Genomic DNA, 23,506 nt, shown 5'->3' on the forward strand with positions numbered 1-23,506 from the left:
TAAGGTACTATCGCGTCTTCATTGTTTTTAATACTATAATTAGCGCGAAATACTTTATATTAAAGTATTACTTTTAAGTAATAGTAACTACCGTCGCGTAAGTAGATAGAGGGAATTCAAGATCTTTACGTTTAGTCTGAATTTACGTATAAACCGACAGAGCTCGGCTTCGCCGAGCCTTCCGTAAGCGGAAGGCGAGAGTGCGAACCCACTCTGAAACAGGGCGACTAGCGTCTTCTGGAAATCAAGCTTCGCCACCAACATCACCGCGCCTCGTATGCCACCTACCATAAACATCAAAAAATGCGAGCTGTCTCGGAATACCTCTCATGCAACGTGTTGATCATGGCCATGCTTCGTAAATGCTGTAGCTCATAAAGCAGCGCATTGCTGACAACCTTCCAGCTGACCCTTCCATAGCACCATCAGCAACAACTGACTACGAATTCACCACACAGACCATGCGAAACGTCTTCTCACAAAGAACCATGTCCTTTGCCATGCCTCAACAAAGCAGATCACAGCACCACTATGTCCGCTCGTTCGTCTGGCATTGCTTCAACCTGCTGGTCTCACCACATGCGCCGAAGATCAAAGCATACTGAGTGTCCTCCAAAAACTCGAATTGAACGGCAACGAGGAATGCATTGCGGAGACGCAACCGCAGGATACAGGGTTGCGTTCGCCTGATATGTCCTGGCACAATGCTCTCCCGAGCGGAAGCTATGAAGGCCGATTACGGAGGAGCTTGGGTTCGCGAAGCTGATCACTGCTCTGCTCTTTGCTTCCGATAGTTTTGCTCAGACCGCGCTGCATGGCACTGCTAGCAGATACCTGCGTACGGTGAGCGGAAGCTTGCCGGGTTGCCTGGTCACATGTGAACGTTGCCAGCACGTTCTCTACGGCCCTGTGGAGGTGTCAATTCCGAAAGCTTTCCTCAAAACTGTCTCGCGCATAGCTGGTCGGGGTGGGACGGTCCTGGAGCACGACGTATATATCAGCATGTAGAGGAGTCAGTCATTCATAGTCAGTGCCATACAACTTTAGTTCCTGAAGACAGTATTTGATAGAGTACACAGTGTACATCTTGAAGCGTTACTCCCTGGCCACGTCTTCGAGAAGCAAATCGTGACGCCAGCGTGCTTCAAGCAGTTTGATTCCAACGACGTACTTATTCTGAAGCTATGGCCACACATCAAGCACCTGATACCTTTCTGTCACATGACGTACCAACTCCCCATCAGACCTCGATTTATGGCTTTGGATGCTTTTGATACGATACGACCCTGGCTTCCTGGCATCAGTGATACCCATTGTGTCGCTGTGACGCTCCCTTCAGTCGTTTTTGCTTGATCACAGCCCCGAAGAAGCCGTAGAACCATCGATCAGGACAATCTTAGTCGCTTCTCGAAAGAATTTCATGCTCTTGATTTCAACCATGGCTTGAGCAATAATCTGCGCCTCTTGCTCGCTGTCCGCACGAGGCACCAAGATATCACTGACAGTGACATGACGAGCTTTGTTGATGGACACGAGTAGATCAATGCAGTGGCCGTACCGCTCGGTCGGCGTCAGCGTGAGGTTCAGGTGAAGGTCAAGCTTCAACGTTCGTGTATACTCGAGGCAGCTATCCAGAAAGTCACTCTGCGAGATAGGTTCTGTCTGGGTCAGCTGCTGCGATACAGTGTCTCGTAGGCTTACCTGGGGAATGTTCGGACGATTGACACAGGCCCCATCGTCGATTCAAAGTCAGGCTGTGTAGCTTGTGCCCATCGCGCCAGCTCGTCTGCATTATTCGGTCGAATCTGGTCCAATATGGCCTGTCTGTAACACTCAGATGCCGAATAAAAGGCAATCTTGCAGTTTGGTCTTTTGATATGTGGAAGAGGCACACACACTGCCTGCGGCCGAAGTGGAAAGGCGTCTCATCGAGGAACAATTGCTTCGCTTCAGCATAAACCGCTCTGCTGACAAGAAGCAGGCTGATACATGTTTTCTTTGCAGGGTCCCAACATGGTGGCCATGGTTGTTTGTCTTGCAATGTGAGATGGACGTTGACCGGCGTCGTTTGGAAGATCTTGGTATAGATATCGTTGCGGATCTCTGGTGGTATGTCGTCGAGCCATGATCTCGTCATCGTGCCGGTATCTTCGATTGACGAGAAGAGTATGGAGGTTCTGTAGGTATTGACAAGCATGCAAAGGTCTAGTTAGATGGGTTTGTCTTTCTGAGCTGCATCCTATCACGTTGTCGATGACGTCCAATAGGATGAGGCTGATTCAGTCAAACTGTCAGTAGTGACAAGTTGCACTTACACAGGTTCGGGATTCAGTCATTTGACAATATTTTTGTCAATCAACACACATGTCACCTAGAAGCCTGAGATGCGGCAGAAGAAAAGCAGCTTTGGCTATTCGAGCTCCTCTGGAAGCCATTCTGGGAATACGCAGCGCATCAGGCCGAGTTTGTTGGACATGAGCTATGGTCGGTATGGTCGTGGAACAGACACTTGCCTGAGCATTCCCATGCTGGCCCATACTCGTTGGCTCGGTACTGCATAACCTCACGCAAGACGGCGACCGCTAAGTCTTGATTATTCATGCATGCGTTCTCAAGCGCGCCTTCCCACTTGTCGTCCACCACGACACGTATGTCGGGTTGATCCGACGCTGCGTAAGTAGCGGACTTGTTCATCATAGCGTAAACGACGAGCTTGACCAAGAATTTGGCGAGATCTGTATGGCCTATGCCCAAGGCATACTGCTCCTCAACATCTTTCATGTCAACAAGAGGTCGGGCCTTCCGGTAGGCAGATCGAAGCTTGTCCATGACCATGTTCTTGAACCCACACATCAGCTTCTCGTCGGCGAGCCGATAGCATTGCGCGTAGTGCGAGTGGTCAACTTCAGCCCATCTTGTCGTTGGTCGGTACCGTCTGTAGATGTAGTCCACCATGGCTTCGACGACGTCGCAACCTTCCTGCACCAGGGACACCTCCTCATCGTTGTCTGCAAAGACGCCTGAGAGCCTTGAGTAGTAGAAGCTAGACTCCTGGCGCAGCAGAGTTTTGTGAACGTAATACTTCTTCTTCTCGGATCCAGCGATAATGGCCACCACTGAAGATTGACTATAGCTAATGACTGTCAGCTGATGCACATCTAGGGACAGAGGACGCTTACTGATCATGGGGACTAATCGAAGAGGCCGCAACAGCAGTGCTCAGCTGATCAGGTGAGATACGGGCGTCCGCTGGAGTTGGGCTTTCTGGTTCTGATTGTGGGCGATCGTCTGAAGAAGGCAAGACGAGGTACACTTCTTAGAATAGAAGACAGCTGTTGAGCTGAGAACCATGGACAGAAGACCATCAATATATGTGCTTCTCATGCTTGGTAGCAAGCTCAACTTGATTGACGGTAGAATTGGGAACAACCTTGGTATTTGCCGTTGTCAACGGACAGTTGTTCTCTGCCTCCACTGGTCTTCAGTACGTGGGAACGTATACAAAAGTCCGCATGAAAGGGTGTCGCGCGCTTGTGACAGCATGCTCGTAATGAAGCTGAAATGCCTTGTGGTTACACCGGACGTGCTCGATTTGAGTTACGTAGTCAGATAGGCTGTACTCACCGTATGCTGCAGTTGTGCCTGCCACGACCCTACAGTAGCTGAAGCATCAAGGAGTTGTAAATTGTTCGAGACAGCCCTCATCCTGATCATTCGGACTATCCATGGCGTATGCTAACCCATGATAGCACAACGCAGCAGTCTCCCGCCATGTACCGGAGAAGTCAAGCTTATTGCTAGGCATGCGACAAGCCCCAGGAACAGAAGATCTATCAGCTCTCAGTTACAGTACATGATACGAGCATCCCACACTGGCATCTCAAGATCCAAGCGTATACGGCTGATCAGGGAGACCATCTACGATTCTGCACGTCGTAGCTGCCATGAGCTACCAGAACTGCTACCTGCGACAATGAGCTCGTTCTTTCGATGCTTTGTAGTCACCCTGCGGGTGTTCGATTCTACCTTCTCTTTGTCGCTCCTGCATGCCGACATATGAACTGTCGCTATAGTACCACTGCGTCTTACCGTCTGAAGAGCCTGATTTGCACCAGGCGACACGTCTGCCATCGCACCCGCAAGATGGATGACAGCATTGCTTGCTACGGACTCTCCCTTGCAGAGTGTTCCCTTCCCAACGACCAAGCTCATGGCATGAATCATCGTGAAAAGAAAGGAATGGCTAAGCCATCACTATTGCTTCCTGGAATTGGCCAGGAGCGAGATTGAAATCGGCCCGGAAACGGTGATGCTGTCGATATGTCGAATAAATGGCAATATATGGCAGAAATGGTAAGGTCAACAATAAATAACACAGATGGTGAAAGATAGCAACAAATGGTGGAAGGAGGAGCCCAGCCAGCGACTCTTGTAGCATGCCGAAGCACTGCCATCTAACTCAGATCAGCAGCCTTCGAGCACACTCCACAGATCAAGAGAAGACAGCAGTCAGCCACCAGAATGTCCATCGGTCCATGCGAAGCGAACATTCTGGGCAAAGTGGTATCGTTAACAGATGGTGGGCGTGTCCAGCACCATGTGGTTATCAGCCACATGTACTGCCACCTCTGACTCTGGTAGACTTCGACGCGATGGAGAGGATAAGGCACAAGTTTGCATGACTTGTACAGCGCGAAGGCATCCTCTCGCATCGGAGCAGCACGAGCGCTAACACCATACTGACACTGATCACAGCGCAGCTCTGCCGTTCGAGCTTCGTGCCCTCCCTGACGTCTTGTCCCCAATTGATAGAGCACTTTGCCGATGTGTTATGACCGCTGACCTTCTCTTTACCAGGTCTAGGACGATTGCTCGCCCTAGAGATCTGTGTCATGGTAATTCATCCTTCCACGATCGTTGACGAGATTTCTGTACCTGTGAGCAGGCATCGCCAGTTCGGCTTTCTCGACCACGTATCGTGGCGCTCGCAGTGCCATCATGGAGATAGCTCGCTGACTGGACCAGCGCTACGAGTCTTGTCTCCTTGGACGAGTCGTAGAGAACCTACTGACCTGACCGATTCGACGTTTAGATTCTGCTTCGAGGCCGAGAAGGGGTTATGGCGAGGAGATTTCAGCCCTTCGCGATATGCATAGCATACCAGCCGCAAGCCTGCCCGAGAGCAGTAAACTACCCACTTCTCGATGAGGGAGGTTGACAACAATCACAGGTTTTGTGCGACGACGCTGTACTTGGTGTCTTCGAGTATCCCTCCCTCAAGCTGCGCTCGAAGCAAAACTGATGGATGATGAGTATATTGTTGGCATAGTACAATTTGTGTTGGACAGTATTGAAGAACTGGAAGCAGGAAAAGCAGCGAAGATATTCCTTGAGGTGGCTGGGAGTTCGTGTGGCAAATTTCAGGCAACGGGTGACAGAAAGCAAAAGTGCAGTGGCGACATGAGTCACCGGCTAGCAAAGGCTGCGATGAGCAGGTGGTTGGTGAATGTGTTTGCAGCGACTCAACGAGTGACAGAAACAGAGCGCGAAACGGGTTCGCGCGTGCTCAGTGAAGAACAATGCTTGCAAAAGTCAAGTTCGAACCTATTTCTTTCTCCCATCAACTACAACTGCACCGCAATTTCATCTCCATCTATTCCTACATTCTGTACAAATCTCGTCTCGACCACGCTACACCCACGATGGCACAACCGGGACCGAACAAACAACAAGGGTCGAAGCGCGCAAGGCAGAGAAGGAGTAGGTAGCGCTCGCAACAAGTACAGTTGTTCCTCTGACCAGTTCACAAGACAGAGACAAAAGAAAGCCAGAAAGCCATTTCGACTGCTCGACCTACCTTATGACCTGCGACGCGAGATCTACAAGAAGCTGTTCCAGTCAGAAAAATTCCCAGTAGAGTGTGATCGCGCTTCGCTCTCTACGTCACAAATCAAACACCTCAGAGACTGCAGTAATTTGATGCTAGCTAACAAGACGGTCCGTAAGGAGGCAAGAGAGGTTCTTCTGCAAGTCGCGACATTTTCATTCTCAAGCCTCACAGCGTTGCAAAGTTTCAGCATGCAATTTTCTCCCTAAGGTGTCAGAAACATCGTTCTTGAAGCTGTATTCTTGGACAACTCAAGCGCTACTGTCGACGCGATCAAGCCATTCGTACCCAAGGAGCGCATACTGAGCAGTCTACGCGCTAGTGGCAGCGGTCACTATCAGGCAGATGGTATGAATCTAATCACTATATGCTCAATAGAACGAATACTAATAGGTCAACTAAAGCAATAGGTCCAATCTCTCTCCTTCGATTTAGTCTAGAACACTCAAGAACCCTCGAATTGACCATTCGATCCCCAAGGAGCGCCAGTCCGTCAAGTGGCTGCTTGGTGACGATTGGTAAAGACAGGAATGTGGTCATCAAAGGCTTATACATCAATTATGTTGAGGATGTCATGAATGTGGTAAGGGAGGGTATGGGCCAGCAGAACACCGAGTACACGCTTCTCACTACATATCCAGAAGAAGCCGTTAAAAAGGTGGTGAAGTGAGGTTGTGGTAACTCGGCCATTACGAGGAGGTGAAGACTGCCTGCGGGTAGTGCGAGGTAGAACAAGCGGGAGACTCACTGGAAGTTGAACAGTTCTGCTGTGGAAGGAGAACCACCCGGATGTCGTTCGTCCAGCTCCTATCCCTCACAAGGTGATCATCAGCATTACCGACGCACTTACAGGGTCCAGCTGTTAGTGATTCTATCTATTGTTAGTCGACGAGCACGTAGGAAATAGCAATCATGGCGCATTGTGATTTTGAAGCAAGCGAGGTGTTTGTGATCTTGAGGTTCACCAGAGCAAGAGTATCCGACGTCCCATGTGATTAAACGGCAGGTGTTCACCCCACGTGGTTGCCTTCTGACAGCCTTCCTTTCGATCTCCTCTGCAATGATCTTCACGTTTGTCACAATCATAATCTCACGGTCCCAATCACGATACCTACACATCCACCATATAGCAATGCCGGAATTCTGGGACACCCCACAAGAGCTTCGAACCAAGACCTACAAGGACCTCTTCCAGTCCACACCCGTCACACTCCGCATCCGAACCGACAAGAAGGGGCACAAATTCTGGCCACCGTTCACTACAGCTCCAGACCAGATCTCGAGAAAATGTATCAACACCTTTCTGGTCAGCAAGAGAATGTATGCAGAAGCCAAGCCTCTGTTCTTGGCCTATACACCCTTCACTGTTGCTCAAGGCATGTTGCACGAGGCCAATATCGCAATGCCTACATATAGTCGACCGCGAAAGTACTGGCAGCTACAAGATGTGAAAGTCCTGAATTTCCTCGACCACCAATTCGGATTCCTCAACGAAGCCAAGGAGGGCTTTGCGCTGGTCATCAGAAGATGCTCAAGAACAAGCGACAGATTCGACCTTCTCTCATACAGGCATGGCTTTGTCCTTGACAGAGCAGGTATCTTCCGTACGTCAAGAAAAGCTATCAACAATCTATCGATCCCAGTTGGCTAATTGTAATAGACTTAGATGGCTTCCTTCGGCTTGGCTTCGAGTACGCCGGTGAAATATCCTGCCGTCTCTTGATTGCTTTACACGAGTCCAATCAAGGCTTGTTCTTTCATCGCATCTGTGTGATGATCATTGATGAACAACGATCGGTTAACATATATGGATCGTCAAAACACGCGACAAGAGCTGTAAAGGCCAAGCTGCAAAAGAAGGAGATTTTCAAACCAGGTACAAGAATTACTATGTACAAAACTTCGACTTCGGAGCTCAACAGATGGGCGATTGATGAGACGAATCTGCAGAAGACACCAGAGACTCTGGGACGTATACACGACGCGGACGAAGAGCAAGATAGCAATGCAAGCGACGACCATGGTAACATGGAGCTGGACATCTAGTTCTCGGAAAGCGCCTGAGAAGAGCCATGATGTGCTAGAGGAGGCTAAGCTCGAATCGCCGTATCATATCCTCGCTTCTTGGCTGCAGATATCAACCATATGCTATGGTGCACCACTGTGCCAGGGTCTTGGAACAGTGTGAATGCTTTCTTTCAGGTCAGGAACAGCAAACCATATGTACGACGGTGGGCTCAGTTTCAATGTTCTTCAGAACACATCCAATATACATCACGCTGTACTGTAGACTTAGCAAGAAAAGCCTACCTACCTATACAGCACCGTTTCCACCCCTTCGATGTTCTCGTCTTCGAAGCACCAGACTTCGACGAGCCAGCCTTCGACACAGCTGACCCTTCACTATGTCCAACAGGCCGCAAAACTTTCCCACTTGCGTATATCACGCATACCTTTCTCCCTACGCACGCAGACATCTCGATCTGTTGTCCCGTTGTATCTCGAGTATCGGTTATCTCCCAAGCGACCCAGTAAAGCTTAGGTCTTTGTTCTTACGCGGTGTGAGACGGGCCTAAAGCTCATCCTGCCGATTCGGCTGATCCTGTCTGGGTTTTGGAGACCCTTCCAAAGCTCACAGGAACAGGACTTGGAAGCGGATGGCAGAACCTTGCCGGGCCTCGTGATAGTTGCCGTCGGTTAGACCACGAACGGTGAAGCATCACTGGTCAACGACGATGTCATCAAAGTTCTCGCGGATGTACCGGTACTTCACTGTCAAGATGTACAGGCACTACGTCTGCAAATACAAAGTGACAACATGGTACGGTACTCACATGCATAGGCTTTGAAGGCTCATCAATGGCTTTCAGTCCTTAATGAGCTACAGTATGATATATATGCGATACCAACAGTATTAGTGACGGAAGCCCGGGCGCAATGCTATGTGATGGATCGGAGAGACAGTACAGATCTTCAGCCTTTTAATGATCTAACGGCTCATGATGTCCAATTACAGGGGAAGATATCAGACTTGACTACACAGATCACTGACGCCTCCAGCCGATTATCGACACGGCTAGCCTACAAGGCGCAAAAAACACGCAGGCATATCAGGGTTAGTGCACCGGACTTGCATTGCACATGGTCGACGCGGAACGAGTCCCTCTTGTCAATGGCTTATCACAGTGCAGCTTCGAGCACTGTGTTTTAATAGTAAATCAATATAGTCGCTATTGTATACTATACAGTAAGGATGTCGTTTCGCGCCTCGGTGATGCAGGGATAGCCAGTGTTATTGATCTAGAGCCATAAAGGTACCTGTTTCGGCTGAAGGCTCTCAACAGAGTAAGCCCAAAACAGCACATTATAAGCCTCGATTGTGTTCGGTAAGCACTAGTATTCAGAACCACGTTTCAACCGGGCCATACTGACCTCTACGCTCAAGATTTCTCATCCCCTCTCACTACCGCTTCCACCCCTTCGGTGCACCCGCCTTCGAAACACCAGACTTCGACGAGCCAGCCTTCGACACACTCGACCCTCCACCACCAGTCCCAGCAGGCCTCAACACCTTCCCACTACTCCCCGTAATACACCCATCCGTATGCTGCCTAAACGGATGCTCCCCAAGATCCAACCCACACTTCGGACAATCCCCACTCCCCACCCCCACCCCCAGTCCCCGTACACCCCTTCCCAATCCTCATGCTCACCGTCCCATCACCCCCAGTAACAGGATTATGATACCCATACCCATATCCCAACGACAACCCGCTCCGCCTCGGCTGCGGAACATTCCGCGGCGTAGCAGCATCAACCCACCGTCCAAACGCATCGATCTTCTCCATCTTCTGATCGTGGTCAAGCCGCTCATACTCCTTCTGTGTTTCCACATCCCGCTCATCCTGCCTTCTGCGCTCTTCCTTCGCGATATCGCCTCTCCTCTCACGCAGCCGTGCCTTCTCCTGTGATTCTCTTTCCGCGAGCGCAGAGGTAAATTTACTGTTTCGGCGATCTACCTCTGCGGTTTCAGCGCGGGCAAGGGCGGAGAGTTGATCTTCGTGGGCGTGGCGGGAGAGCGTAGCGAGTTTATCGTCGTGGATGCCGAGTTCTTGGAGGCGGGATAGGGTGCGGCTGTCCTCGAGGGATTGTTTTGCGAGTTCGAGTTCGGCGAGGCGGGAGGTGTTTGTGGTGGTTGTGAGGGTTGAGCGGGAGGCGTTGAAGGAGGCGAGGGCTTGGGCGCGTTGGAGTTCGCGGTTTTGCCGGAGTTGGGAGAGGGCGAGGAGGTCGGTTGGGGTAGTGGTGTTGGGAGGCTCGGTGCGGAAGAGGGAGCTGGTGGTGCTGGCGAGGAGGGGGGAGATGCCGGTGTCTGGGATCGTTGAGGATGTAGATGGCGAGGAGAGGACTGAGGCTATAGATGGAATGGGTGTGGCGGCTAGTTCTGGGATGGATGGTACGAGGGCTTTCTTGGATGAGCTGGAGACATTGGAGACGTAGCTTTCTACGTCACCTGAAATTGTGCTTGCTGGTGCTTTGCCTTTGGCGGTTGATGCTTTTGATAGAGAGCTCTGTAGTTCGGCTTCGAAGTCGCTTGCTGGAGGTAGCTTCGTCCTGCTTGCGGAACTGGAAGCCTTCGACATGGAGCTCTTCGCTGCCGACCTTGTGCTGACTGTACTTGGTGGAGGCAACAATAGTTTGCTTGGTGCTTTCGAGGCACGGCTTTTCGAATCGGAGCTGGATCCAACTTCGCTGGGTAGTGCGCTCACTCGGGAGCCGGCCGTTGCTCGCCCGATTTGTGATGAAGTGGCGATCTGATTATCCACAATAGCAGAAGCTTCGTCTATCTCCATATGTGGCTGATTCTGCATGATCTGAGCGAGCAGAGCGTTGCGACCGGGCATGTTTGCTATTGGTCCTCGCTCGTGGATAGACAAGCTGTAGGTATCGTCCAGATCTTCGAGCCTTATCTCATTCTGCAAGGGACTGACCTTGCGTTCTCCTTTACCTGCCGGAACAAGTGCTCGGCTTTTTCCTGAGCGGCCGGAAGACTTGGAAGCGCTGGAAACTCTGCTGCTCTTCGTGCTTGAAGCTTTTGACACGGAACTGGCGTTGTCTTTGCCCTTGGTCTTCGAAGACGAGGATACGGTGCTCTTTGCATAATTGTCCTTCGAGGCCAATGAGGAAGAGGATCTAGTGCTGTTCGCTTTTGAAACCTCGGAAGACACGTCTTCGATGGCGAAGACGCTTTCCGGCCTCTTCGATGCTGAAGACGAAGCTTTTGAGACAGATGAGCTAGCTTTAGAAGCTGTTGAAGAAGCCTTCGACACACTTGATCCTGGTTTGACTAATGCTTTCGAAGCTGAAGAGCTGCGGCTGCTGCTTGCGACGGAGGCATCATCCACATCTGGAGCTCTTCTTGAAGCTTTGGATGCGCTGGAAGACGCCTTCGAGGCGCTAGATGATGCCTTTGATACCGTGGAGCCAGCCACCTTGTCTAGCGCCTTGTTATGCAATGGAACCATAGCCTTCGAATTCGAGGAGACATTGCTCTTGCTGACATTTGATGACACATCCTCGATCTTCAGCATGCTTTTGGCATCGGATTTGCTGGACTGCTTCGACACAGTTGAGCTCTTTTCCCCAGCTTTGCCATGTGGTACCATGGCCTTCGATCTGGATGACACAGTTGAGCCTTTCCCAGCTTCGGACTTCGCTTTGACTTGTAGCATTCTGTCCTTCGCTGATAGGCCGTCCTCGGCCTCATCAGGATCATGAAGCAGGTTGGAGGAGACCTGCGAAGCTGAATCACCAGGGTGAACTGTTTCCGCGAGCCTGGACTTGCCGCCCCTCTTATACAAGTCGAGTTCTCGAGACATGGCCCAGTAAAGCGATCCGCTACAAGGTATGGTAGACTATGCGATATACTGTATGGTATAAGGTCTGCTCAAGGGGTTGTACACCAGGATTGACCGGTCTAAGGAGGAGAAACTGGAGGCAAAATGGAAAGATGGTTAAATAGCCCTGACGGCACAAACGCGTGGGCTTTGACGAACAGTATCACAACCGAATTTGAGGCGAGGCATACAATATCGCCAGCAGTTCGTCGTACGCACCATCACAATCAACAAAGCATGGACTTACCTCAGCCCGATATAGTGTGTGGAAGTTTTTGTCACGGAGACTCCCGCAGCATAGCATTCCGCGTCGCTGCTTTCTCGCATGTCCATTCAGTAATAAGGAAGACACGTGAGAACAGCAGGATGTAGTGCCACTCCTCTGTGTCAAGGTGATATCACAATCGTGCATATCGGCACCCTGTCATGAGTTTCGCTAAGCTCGAATATGATTTCATGTGAAGTGAATACATATGGAAGGATTCAACGCGGCAAGCCGATGGTCGCTATAACTTTTTAGCACGATATGAGGAAAGCATGGGAATCTTGAAGAGAGAGAATCAGAAGTTGCTCCGTGAGCAGCCCCTAGCCAAAAGCAGCTTAGCTTGAGTTCTGCACAAGAGGTGTTTACGCGCAAACCAGCTCGGGGCCGACGATGCCGACTTCCAACGCGCAGCGAAGCGTTGACTGAAGGAACTATCGTAAGCAATAGCGACGAATGATACCGCCAGCAGCTACAGTCCCTGACGACCTGTCCATCAATGCCTCATTTTGAGTAACCTAGAGTCGCATTGCCGACCATGACCGAGCAACAAAGACCCAGATTCCACGGCTCGATTCCCGGCTACATTCCAGGCCGTCCTATTCTTAATCGTGGTCACAAAGCCCTGTTGTGGGGCCTGCTGATTGTTCCAGCAATTACATATGGAATCTTGAAGCTTCGTGAGCAACAGCGTGATGAGAAGGAGAAGTCGCTTGAGGTGGAGGGAAGAGCAATGTGGGACAGCAGATATGGCAAGAAAGATGCGCTTAATGTGAATGTCGGAAGGAGTGGTGGAGGTGTGTGAGCAGTCAAAATGGATCGTCCTGCGACTGAGGGACGGACATGGAGAGACGAAGCACAAGGGAAACGTTACCACACTGTGTCGAGCGGTCTCTTCTTACCAGATTACACGGACGAAGCAAGCTTGTTCAGAAGTGGCTAGGTGCAGACGATACGCTGCAACAGGACAGTGAACCCGAACACTGTGGCTTTTTGGAAGATGGTCGCAAGGTTGCATGTTCAGGAAGAGCAGTTCTGTTCAAGATTTTTCCTCGCAGATGCAATGCAAGCTTGCGGCTATGGCCCATCAGAGAGTGCTGGATGACCAACTGCTCTCCAGGTGCACCACTACAACCGCGGCCAGTCGATAGGCGCGACGACACGGACCATACTCTACGAGCCGTCCGGATCTCCACTGCAGACACACTTGCCTCTATCCCAGCACTTCTGCAGAACATATTCCCATCCACATGAGCCGAACGAGAGGCAGTGAGCGAAATCGTTTTCCTTGTTGCAAGTGCACTCACTCATACAGACGTTAGTTGTGAGCCGTTGTACAGTTTGGTTGGTTGGACATAAGGCGAGGATAGTATCCTTGCCGTTGGAACCGTTGATATCGCAGGTTGGGTGGTAGTAATATTGTTCGGCTGTTGCAAGGCCGATGAAGGTAGCTGCTAGGATCGTGAGATAAACCTTCATGGCGACTGTCGACTGTCATCGATTGCCGATGCCTTCTTCGATTGGTCCAGTTCGGCTCGATTGTCTTTTTCTCGCACTGGGGTACGATGACGAGCCAAATTCGTACGATTTATGCTATTCCGCCTTCGCAAAATGGATCGGGACGATGGAATGGCAAGATAGGAAAACATCTCAATGTTCGTCGGTGAAGGCAATTCTAGCAAGCTTTGTCGCCGTTTCCATGCACAGATCAGTTGCCAACGTGGACGACAGACACAAAGAATCTCGCAAACCTCACCTTGCTCAGCTGAAGCACAAAGAGTCCCCGGACACAAACGACCGAGCAAAGCACGTTCGTCAACATCCCGCTGAGCTCATACCGTGGAAGCTATGAATCACCGTCGAGCTGGGAAAGGTCATGGATCCCTGAATTCAATGCTCAAGCAAAAGTCGAGGGTCTGCAAAGCAGAAACAAGAGCAGCACGAAAATGATGCGAGGAAGCAGTATGGTCATTGACATTGATATGCATATTTCCTCTATCAAACGGAACCAGCCATGAGTGCCCCAGCATGATGTTAACGCCGGTATTCAGCATTCCATACAGCTATTCGCGACTCTGCGGCAAATTCTGAATGCATACGCGCCCAACTCGCCGTCGAACCATCTATTAACCCTTCGACGGAAGAGGCTGTAAGCACACACAGCTCCCCTGCTGCTTACACGCACTCTCAATCTGCGTCTTTCCACAACTCAAACCCTTGGCGCCGCAAGTGATACCTATAGCCGAGTTGCGATCGCAGACGCAATTGTCCTGACAGAACTTGGCGGTGAGGTAGTTCTCGCCGCATTGGAGGAGATTGCCGTCGAGACCTTCGAACTTTTTGGGGCTGCAGATTGGGCTGCTGGCCATTACTGTTGCTGTGAGGCTAAGGAGGAGGGCTGAGAGGGCGATGGTGATGCGCATTGTGGTGGTGTGTTGTGGTTGTTGTTGGTGGTGGATGAGGTTTTGAGTGTGGTTGTGTTTCGACGGGGAGAGCTGGTTTTGTACTACACTGGGCGGATTCGTGGTTAATCGAGTCGTGACCTGGGACTTGAAAACATCGCAATGTTGTGGATGGAAGATCGTTCTCGGAGCATTTCTTTGTCTGAGGCTAAGTTCCCGTCAAGGTTGCGAACAGCACATGGACGAGCAAGCACAAAGAAGCACCAGCGGCCTTTACCACAAGCGGGTGACTGCGCTCCAAGATCGTGCGACAATCCACCCAAGAGCGAAGACGGCATCGCACAGTCAGCACAAGCACTACTGAAGTGCTCACCAAGCCCGTTCCCTCAATAATTTGCCGGTTTTAGGAGAGGGGACACAAAAGCTAACAACTTCACAACCCTCTCAGTGCACAACGCTTGAGTCATATTCAGTATTATCGTTATAGCCAATTCTTCAATGATACATAAACATCTTGTGTTAATCTATAAGTCTATTATCTTGATGTGTGGAAAGTATCGTACCGCTGAACGGAAGCCATCAAAAAAGGTGTGTGCTGCAGAAACCGGCAAACTATTGAGGGAACAGGCTTGTCACGTTCATGGTGGCTGGACAATGCATGACGGCAGTCCCTACCATCACGAGCCAGATCTCTTTGGGCGCTTCCGTAGTTCGTTGCGAGACAAAAAATGGTAGTAGCATTTCATGGCAGCTCTCACTGGATGTCGCCGATGAGAAGACATCAGCAGCTTGAACCAGAACGCTCGAGTCTTGCTTGCCACAGCGCGAAACTCAGCTTTGGTTCGTCTGTCTGACCGTAGCTTCAAGCTAAGATACGGCACGATGGTCAGACCATTCAAGCAAGAGTCGGCGCAGAACGATAACATATTCCACCTTACAGCTCTTTTCCTGCTTATGGTTACGCCTTCCATTGTTCCTTCGGGTCTTATCGTCATGAAATTGCGAAGGACTGGTGCGATTGACTTATTTGATACACAAGCTAAAGTTCTGAGGTGGCGAGCGTTTACTCTTGAAAGACCATGTCACCAGAAAGTACGAAGACCACAACGCATAGTTGCACCTTAACCCTGCTTGTGGTGTGTTCCCCGACATTCCTTTGGATGTGTAATAACTCATCCCATGCACAGCTACTCATGGCTGTCCTGGTAGCTTGTTCTACCTTCGTCACTGACTGCCTGACTGCCACGTGCAGTGCTTTGCTGCTAAGCCACTTTCAGAGTTCGAGCAGGGCTGTTTCGCGGAAATGTGTTGATGAGCCTCAACTCAGTGCCTGATCGCAAAACCTGCATGTCGACTAGCTTATTGACCATATCGTCGACGTACCGCGCCAGGAGGCCTGATACATCGCAACTTCGATTCGAAGTCCACCTGACGGTGCAGTTTCGCGACGGACAAGCCGTTGCTGAAACTGTGTCTGCAGCATTGTCGAAGATGTAAGCAGCGTTGAGCCTTATAGTGACGGTCTGCGCGTAGGGTAACATCTGCTTTAGGAGGTCTATGAGCTCATCTGGGATAGAAAGCCAGCAAATGCGGCGTTAGTGACGGAAACGCCAACCTTTTACCCATTTGCAGCCAAAGTCATAATCGTTTTTCAAGACGATCGACAAGCTACGCAGCCAGGAAGAAGACCAGTACTGTTTTGCAAGCCAGGGTAGGTATTTTAGATCCCTGCTTAGGCATCTCTGATTTGCAGTCCGCTCGACGAGAAAACTGATGTTGCTGACTAGAGGCATTTGATACTGAAGCGAGCAAAAGCGATAGCTTGCGTTATGAACGTTGGAATCCTTGGGACAACTTTCATACCGGGCAAAGAACTCTGCATGCTCGAGGAAGCGATGGGTTTGGCTTCGATGTGAACTTGTCGGCTCACAAGCAGGATGTTGGTGTGCTTTGGTCGGCGTTGTTTCCAGGAAGGTCTTTGGCAATGAGACTGAAAATCGTCATGCAGAGCTATCATGGAAAGATTGACATTGGCGGAACTGAAGCAATGCTTGTAGATTTCGAATCGAAGTTCGGTCGGTAGGACTAGGAGGTGCAGGTCCTCTCTGGAGGGTGCTGCCATATTGGTGTCATGTACTCGAGAGAAGTGGAGCAGTTGGGCAGGAAGACCTGTAAGTATGCGTTTTGCATGTAAGTTCGCTGGCTCAAGTAATCGGTAAGAGTGGAGCAACAGTGAGTATTCAACTCTGCGAAGTGAAGTGAACTTCAGCAGACACCCTCAATTATGTATCGACAGCTCTGTCTGACTTCGTTGCGCGCTCACCAGTCAGTACCTTTTTCGTACACTTGAACCGAGCCGCCACAAGGAAACGTGTTAGTGACTGTAATCCTTGTGCATGCAGCGAAGACATCGAACCCAAGCAATTGCTCCTTGACGTCCTCGACATGTTTCTTCAGCAGACCGCAGATTAATACGTTTCTGGCTTCATCGATAGTGACATCACACCAGTAACCCCGGTATCCGACAAACGTACAGCAGTCCTGCGAGTGTACGTAGGCTGCAATTCCTGGAGGGCCTGAATGCGTGTCGTAGAGCGCGCAAACGGTTTTTGGACCGCTCTCAGCGAGTGGTGCCATACTGAACATCGTCTTACGAAAATTATGGAATGCAAGCTGGAGAATTGTGTCGAGTCGTTCTGGCAGTGCCTCGTTAGACCTGAGGTTCGATGGAAGACCATACTCACCGCTGAATGAACCATGTGCTGAGAAAGGATAACCTATTATGTTTATGCATTGCAGCCCTGTTCCTTCACTGCGTACTTGCCGAATCTTCCTCATGAAATGGTCGACTTGTGAACAACTCTTATCGATAACATACTCTACACTCCCCGATCTTTGCAAGGCTCCCGTTGAACTCCAGGTTTTCAGGTCAGCGCAAAAACACGAAGCAATCTGAAACTTGGTTTCTGAAAGGAAAAGTGCTTTTGCTTCTGTGTTCATCCATCGGCAGACAAGAAGGAGGTCGACACAGCTTCTGCGACCTCTGTGCCAACAGCTTGGATATGGTTTCCTAGATTCGTCCCAATCGTGGAAGTAGACCAGCGTTGCTCGGAATACTTCTTTGTAGATCATTTGTCGGATCTCACGTGGTACATCTGTGAACACGGCCATGCGAGACCGTTGGACGAATGGATTGACGTTGAGAGTTGAGGGTAATCTGTTGGCTGTGGACTGGCAAGGTCGTTCGAGAGAGGAAAGACGAGATGAGGAAAGGAGGTAGATGGGCTAGTAAGAGACAAAGCCTTCACTCGTGAATCATGACTGGTCCACTAGGGGCAAATACTATCATTTGCAGGCTTGATGTCACGAACGTCATCAGTATCATAAATCTACAGCCCAATGAGCTTCAATGGGGTATCAGTAGGACACAGATATCTTTAGGGTCAACCATCGATTTCAATGCTACGGTGGAACGTCCTGACATCAAGCACAATCGGGATCATCTGTTTCGTTAAGGAGCTTCGAGCTCTGGTTCGTGGAAGGAAGAGCACAAACCTCAAAGCGAGACGTCTAGCAGTCCATCTTGCACCATCTCCGGTACTTATATGATCAGTAGCAGAAATAGCCCAACCGGCTAAGACGCAGAAAACAGTGAAACAACAAGCGACTTTCAAGTTGATGTTCTCAAATCATCTGCACAGCGTATCGTACTTGACAGCATCATTGCTTCGTCGATGCTAACGCAGGTAGCGTTACGGTCTTCCGCTAGTATCAAGTATGACTTCCTGGTGCTTCCGTTGGAGATTGTGATCTGCGCTTGGCGTTTCGTGCTTATCCCTACACAGCATCTCGAGCATCGGTTTTTCCTTATAACTTTGTGCAGCCTTAAGTATCAGCACAATCGTCGAATAGGATACACATAGCCAAGTTAGCCTTCGGTAAACATGAGTACACAGCTGTTGGCCGGGTGTCGCGCAACGTTCCAGTGAATTCTCTGGCGCAGCCGATGAGTATCTGTGGATTTGGACCAAATTATTGAGCTGCTTCCAATGAGCTCTTGCACATACAGCGCCAGAAATGTAGATCGCACAGTATCTTATTGATTGGTGTCATACAATCTAGGTAATACCATCTTTCAATCTTACCACATCCTGACTATGCTTCCGAAGTAATCATTTCCCCTGCTTGTTTTGACCATGCCCTCTATTTGCAATCCATCGCTCGCGTTCGAGCACCGATTTTCTATCCTCAGTGCTGTGAAGCTTTGTTCATCTTAGCGCAAAGGTTCTACAAGTCATGAGAAGCTATTCGTTACTAAGGCTGTTCCGGTCTTCTATCTCGCAATTTCGCGCCGCACCCTTTGCAGGCAACCAATGTAGGTAGAATAATCGGTCCGATTGTGAGAGAATGTTTCACTTTTCTCGCCATGCTGTCTGAGCGGAACCAACAAATCCTTCTTCCAAGAATGCAATTTCCGCCCTCTGGTTCATGCAGCCAAGAATCGGAAATCATGGTCCGAAAGTGTTTGTTTTGACTTCATGCTTCGTGTGCCTCTTTGTAGAGTTGTGAAATGTTGCCCAGTATGTCTTGATTATGCGAATGGCTTCGACAGGGTCTGTGTGGGTGTTCATGCCACCTTTGAGGGCCATGTACGCCTCATCATCGTGATGGCGTGCTCACATTGTCGTTGCCTGTGCGATCATGCGGAGCACGTCTCTCATGGTTAACGAAGCCTTGATAGATATTGCCGTCGTCCCAGCTTGTGCAGTAAGTAAATCAATGCGCCTCGACATCATGCGCAACGCAGGGGAGTCTGTTCAACTCCAGTATTGACTGAGCAGCATATTGCCCTCATTATTGAACACGTTAGCTGGGAAGCTGTAAATCGGCTGTGAGAAGATGTGAGCGACACAAAATTCAAGCTTGCAGGTCATATGCCATAAACGCGAAGGACGACAATACTGCTTTTGATCACTCGCACACATGCGACACCGATTCTTCCTGCAAGCAACACGATCCGGGGCAATGCTGTACGCTGAAATTGATGGTTCATTGATTGCTCACTGAAGGCCTTGCTGGAGACCATGCAGATAATCATCGGCGTGGAAGCTTGAGGCAGGAACGTCAGGACTGGCAATTGAGGAGGCCAGCTATCATTTTAACTGCTATGCAATGGAAGGCACAGCTCAGCGCACGAACATCGAGCATGACGCACGATTGCAAGCGGAAGAACCACGAATAACGTCGACGTTAGGGTGCGACGCATGACACTGCCTGGCATTATCAACGTTACTCTACGGCGGCACTCTCATCAGCAAATCTTCCTGCACAGTCAACATCATCGCGCGGCTCGTCGGCGAGGCCCAGAGGACGCAGCACAGGTCCCGCATGGAAGAATTGTGATTGGTGTACGGCCACGAACAACCCGAGGCAAAGCCCGTGAGGTCATGGTCAATATCTCGACACAGTCTGCGGAAGGCATGCAGAACACGAAATGCATAAGGAACCTCTCAGCACTCCTTGTCGAGCTCACTGCAGTCCTTCCATTTTCCGATACCAGTTCATAGCATTGGTACAAGTCATCAACCCGAAGCACAACGACTTCCTGAAGCTCAGCTCGCTCGAATGTTCTGTGCATCCAGTTCAGAGCGGGACCAGCTCATGTGATTGACGTGCTCTGAGTGGTTAGGGGCGCAGCGGAGTCCCAGCTCAATTTCCCTTATATGCTGGCCGTCCCCTCGCTCCTTCCCTCTTTTCTTCTTTTCTTCTCCTCACATGGTACATGACTTGTTGTGTATCATACTGCTTGTTGGCATCTTTTTGTTGACGAGTATATTCTCTTGGTGTTTGTGTGTCCCTGCGAGTGTTAACTTGAAGGCTATTGAGTGTGTTGGATTATTCTCTTGGTAAGTATTTCTTTGTCTTTGTCAGCACAATGTCGTTGCCATTGCCCAAATGCAAAAGTTTCACCTCAGCCGGAATCAACAACCGAGAGGCAGCGTCCAGCAAGCAAAGCTCAACAACAGCAGCATCATGCTCATCGCAAGCTACATCTCATCATCTAGCCACCAGGGCCAGCATCGTGCAGCTCAACCTCGCTGTCGCCACCTTGCCGCAGCTTCCAATTGTCACATTCGCAACAAACATCACCATGTTATCCGAAACCCACCATACCAAACTACACATACTTACTCTGGCTGTACATCAACTTCAAGAGCTCAGAACATACCCCAAAACGCAGAAGCATCACTGCAGGCACATTGCCACACAATCAAACACCCCAGGCGCAGTTCGACCCTCAAGGCTTGGACTTCCGGGCATCAAATCCAGTCTCCGCTCCCCAAAAATTTGGCACTTCCGGGCTTCCCACACCTTAGCATCATGCCTGCAACCATTATCTGGGCTTCGCATCCAACAACACATGCTGACCTATTCGTCGACAGGTATCAGGTCAAGTGGTCATACTTACCCTAGTACTTACTTTATCATGGCTTCGGTCAATTATAGCATCTCTGCTGATGTAGGTGACCAAACCTCATCGTCATTGTCCATCACTAACATCTTCGCAGAGAGACATGCTTGCAAACCGGCGACGGTGGCGCGAGACCCGGTCTAGGCCGTGGCTCTCCGGTGCCTCGACGAGAGGCAAGTCACAAGAAATGCCGGAAGCCCCTGCTGGCGCTGCACCATTGACCAGTGCAGGTGAGCTGTCATCTCAACTCCATCATACCTCATCAGCTAATTGTTCTAGTCGTTCAAAAGGGTCGCGAGGGCATTGCACCCAGGACTGAGCTGTCTCGAGTGCCAGGTGCAACGGGTTTTGTGCGCCACACACAGGCTGCTTCCCGCGCAAGCGGTTCGAAGCTACCTATACTTGCCACAAATCCGTGCCTTGGTATCTCTTCGGAGAAACAGAGATCGTCCTGCGATCAGAAAAGCCAGTGTGCGACTGGTGTGGATGCATCGCGCTCGCTGCCGATGCTCAGAAGGCGACAGGTTGGAACAAGCTGGGCTGCTGCCAACTCTTCCTGCAAACCTGATGGTTAGAAACCATCGTCTGGTGAGCGGAAGGGCGCACAGTTACGTTGTTCTCAACCGGCCCCACGAGCGGTGGTTGAGAAAGATGATGGGAAGCCACGGCGAAAGCCCAAAACCCAGAGCAAGAGAGTCGCGTTCGACCCAGTGCCGCGAACCAAAAGCACGTATTCAAACGGTGAGTTTTGCAATATTGCAATCTTCTGACCGCTCACTGACATTGACACAGATGAGTATGATCGCAAGTCGATCTACCACGATTGTTGCGATGCCTACGGCAAGCACCAGCTGGAATGCAACGAGACAGAGAAGCCCGACAAGGAGCTGATCAGTCGATTTGCCTGGGAAGGAGCCACGTCTCCTTGGAACACTTTGGACTTCTGGCGCTATGATAATCGAGTGTCGCTCGTTTACATCGGCCAAGTTCCTCGGGTTCGTTTCGACTTGTGATCACAAGCAAGTTGACCACGCTCACTGTGCTGGGTGGCGGGGATTGTATCACAGCACAACGCTCAAAGACACACTGTGAGATAGCCTGTCTTGTATTTGGGCCCATGGCTTCCTCCAGTACAGTCTCCCTGGGCCGCTGTCATGCGCAGACTACATGGGTGGCCGGAACGTCTCGCTGATAAGAAGCATTTGGGGGTCTCACGTTCTGATCTTGTGGTTCTCACTCGGTCTAGAATTGTGCCATCTGCTTTCTCAACACTTGTTGAAGCTGCGGCTGATCAAGTCAGATTGAAAACTGCTTTCCACACAAGTTCAGGGACATGGCTTGTATTTGGTCACCTGCGCCCTTGGACTTGTGAGGATTTGTTGTGCAGTAACATTACCTCTTTTTCATCATTGAATCTTGCCTTGAGCAAGTCCTTGAGGAAGATGAGTCTCAGATAGCTTGCAAATCCATCAGCTTCGTCGTCCTTGAAAGATCGTGTAACCATTGACAATATGTAGAGTGCTCGAAGTTTTGCTTGCGAAGATTTCGGGGTGTTTTCCGCCCAAAGTTGCGCCCAAGGCAGAAAAACTTAGGGATCAGCTTCGGGGCGTTGTAAGCTCGCTTCGGCATGCTTCTCGGCCGCTCGAACCCCAGAAGTCCATTCGCAACATGGCACGAATCACTACCACCAGTTGCCTTCCATACCGATCTGTCTCTCATCTCAAATATCAAAAGATTCTTTCAAGCTCGTTTCTGCCCAGACACAGGTGGCTACAAAAGGCGAGAAAGACTATGCAGTAATCAGCAGGAAGGCACAGCAGATGTCATACGCCTCCAGAATCCACGCCGAACGACATGTCCCTGCCTCAGCTGTACAATGGCCTGCCAAAGCCCTCCTGTAGCAAGGGGTGAAGCATTTTCACTCACCAGAGCGATGGCATCCGTACCGAGAACTCTATCTCAGAAGCCTTTGATCGAATCTCGATGTTCCCTGAGGCTGCTCAACCCAGCACTCGCTTTGCTAAACAGCACGAGCCGTCACTAGCAAACGCACAAGTCTCGAAGAGCTCTGCAGAGCCCTCGATGCCATATCACCAGTCCACAAACCACTTGGGAACTTCACACAAGTGAAAGACTCTACTTGATCAATGGGAGAGCATACACCGTCCGGAGTAAAGAGACGCAGCACAGAAATGCAGTCTCGGCACGTTGAGGCTGTTCGTCATCACCTCCCGTACAAATAGTGTCACATCCACAAAGAACTGCAGCCGGAAGCCACACTATGGAGTCTCCCCAAAGCCATGCTACCACAAAGTCCAGCCCGGCTAATATCCCCGTTCTCAAAACCCATGGCATCCCAGATTACAGCTGGCCGAACGGAGGAATTCACAATGCACAATCAACTGGTGGGACACTTCTTTGAGCACTTGGTGCGTGACCAGTGCTGAGTGAGCTCGAGAAAAAGACATATCAGTGCATCCAGCTGCACAGGATGGAATCCAAGCCGAGAACTGGGAGGTGATTCGAAGTTCAAGATCGCTGCAGAAGAGAAGATCCAGCAGAATATATACATACACATACGGGGCGCTT

The 23,506-nt window shown here is 50.3% G+C and overlaps 4 protein-coding genes across 4 annotated transcripts; 2 read left to right on the forward strand and 2 right to left on the reverse strand.

Moving 5' to 3' along the window:
- Positions 1 to 2,454: 2,454 nt before the first annotated feature.
- PMZ80_009276 (uncharacterized protein) lies at positions 2,455 to 3,186 on the reverse strand (the record flags this gene model as incomplete). Its single annotated transcript, XM_064877671.1, has 1 exon — positions 2,455 to 3,186. The coding sequence occupies one exon, from the start codon at positions 3,184 to 3,186 to the stop codon at positions 2,455 to 2,457; it is 732 nt and encodes a 243-aa protein (XP_064726396.1).
- A 3,833-nt stretch (positions 3,187 to 7,019) lies between these two features.
- Positions 7,020 to 7,933, forward strand: PMZ80_009277 (uncharacterized protein; the record flags this gene model as incomplete). The annotated part of the gene is made up of 2 exons (XM_064877672.1): positions 7,020 to 7,491; positions 7,548 to 7,933. 2 exons carry the CDS (start codon positions 7,020 to 7,022, stop codon positions 7,931 to 7,933), a joined length of 858 nt encoding a protein of 285 aa, XP_064726397.1.
- Positions 7,934 to 9,498: 1,565 nt separating this feature from the next.
- PMZ80_009278 (uncharacterized protein) lies at positions 9,499 to 11,763 on the reverse strand (the record flags this gene model as incomplete). Its single annotated transcript, XM_064877673.1, has 1 exon — positions 9,499 to 11,763. One exon carries the CDS (start codon positions 11,761 to 11,763, stop codon positions 9,499 to 9,501), a length of 2,265 nt encoding a protein of 754 aa, XP_064726398.1.
- A 9,257-nt stretch (positions 11,764 to 21,020) lies between these two features.
- PMZ80_009279 (uncharacterized protein) lies at positions 21,021 to 21,930 on the forward strand (the record flags this gene model as incomplete). The annotated part of the gene is made up of 4 exons (XM_064877674.1): positions 21,021 to 21,147; positions 21,197 to 21,441; positions 21,493 to 21,658; positions 21,710 to 21,930. 4 exons carry the CDS (start codon positions 21,021 to 21,023, stop codon positions 21,928 to 21,930), a joined length of 759 nt encoding a protein of 252 aa, XP_064726399.1.
- Positions 21,931 to 23,506: the final 1,576 nt, after the last annotated feature.

The sequence above is a fragment of the Knufia obscura genome, assembly GCF_036327395.1.
Source record: "Knufia obscura strain CCFEE 5817 isolate CBS 148926 chromosome Unknown scaffold_13, whole genome shotgun sequence".
NCBI classification, from domain to species: domain Eukaryota; kingdom Fungi; phylum Ascomycota; class Eurotiomycetes; order Chaetothyriales; family Trichomeriaceae; genus Knufia; species Knufia obscura.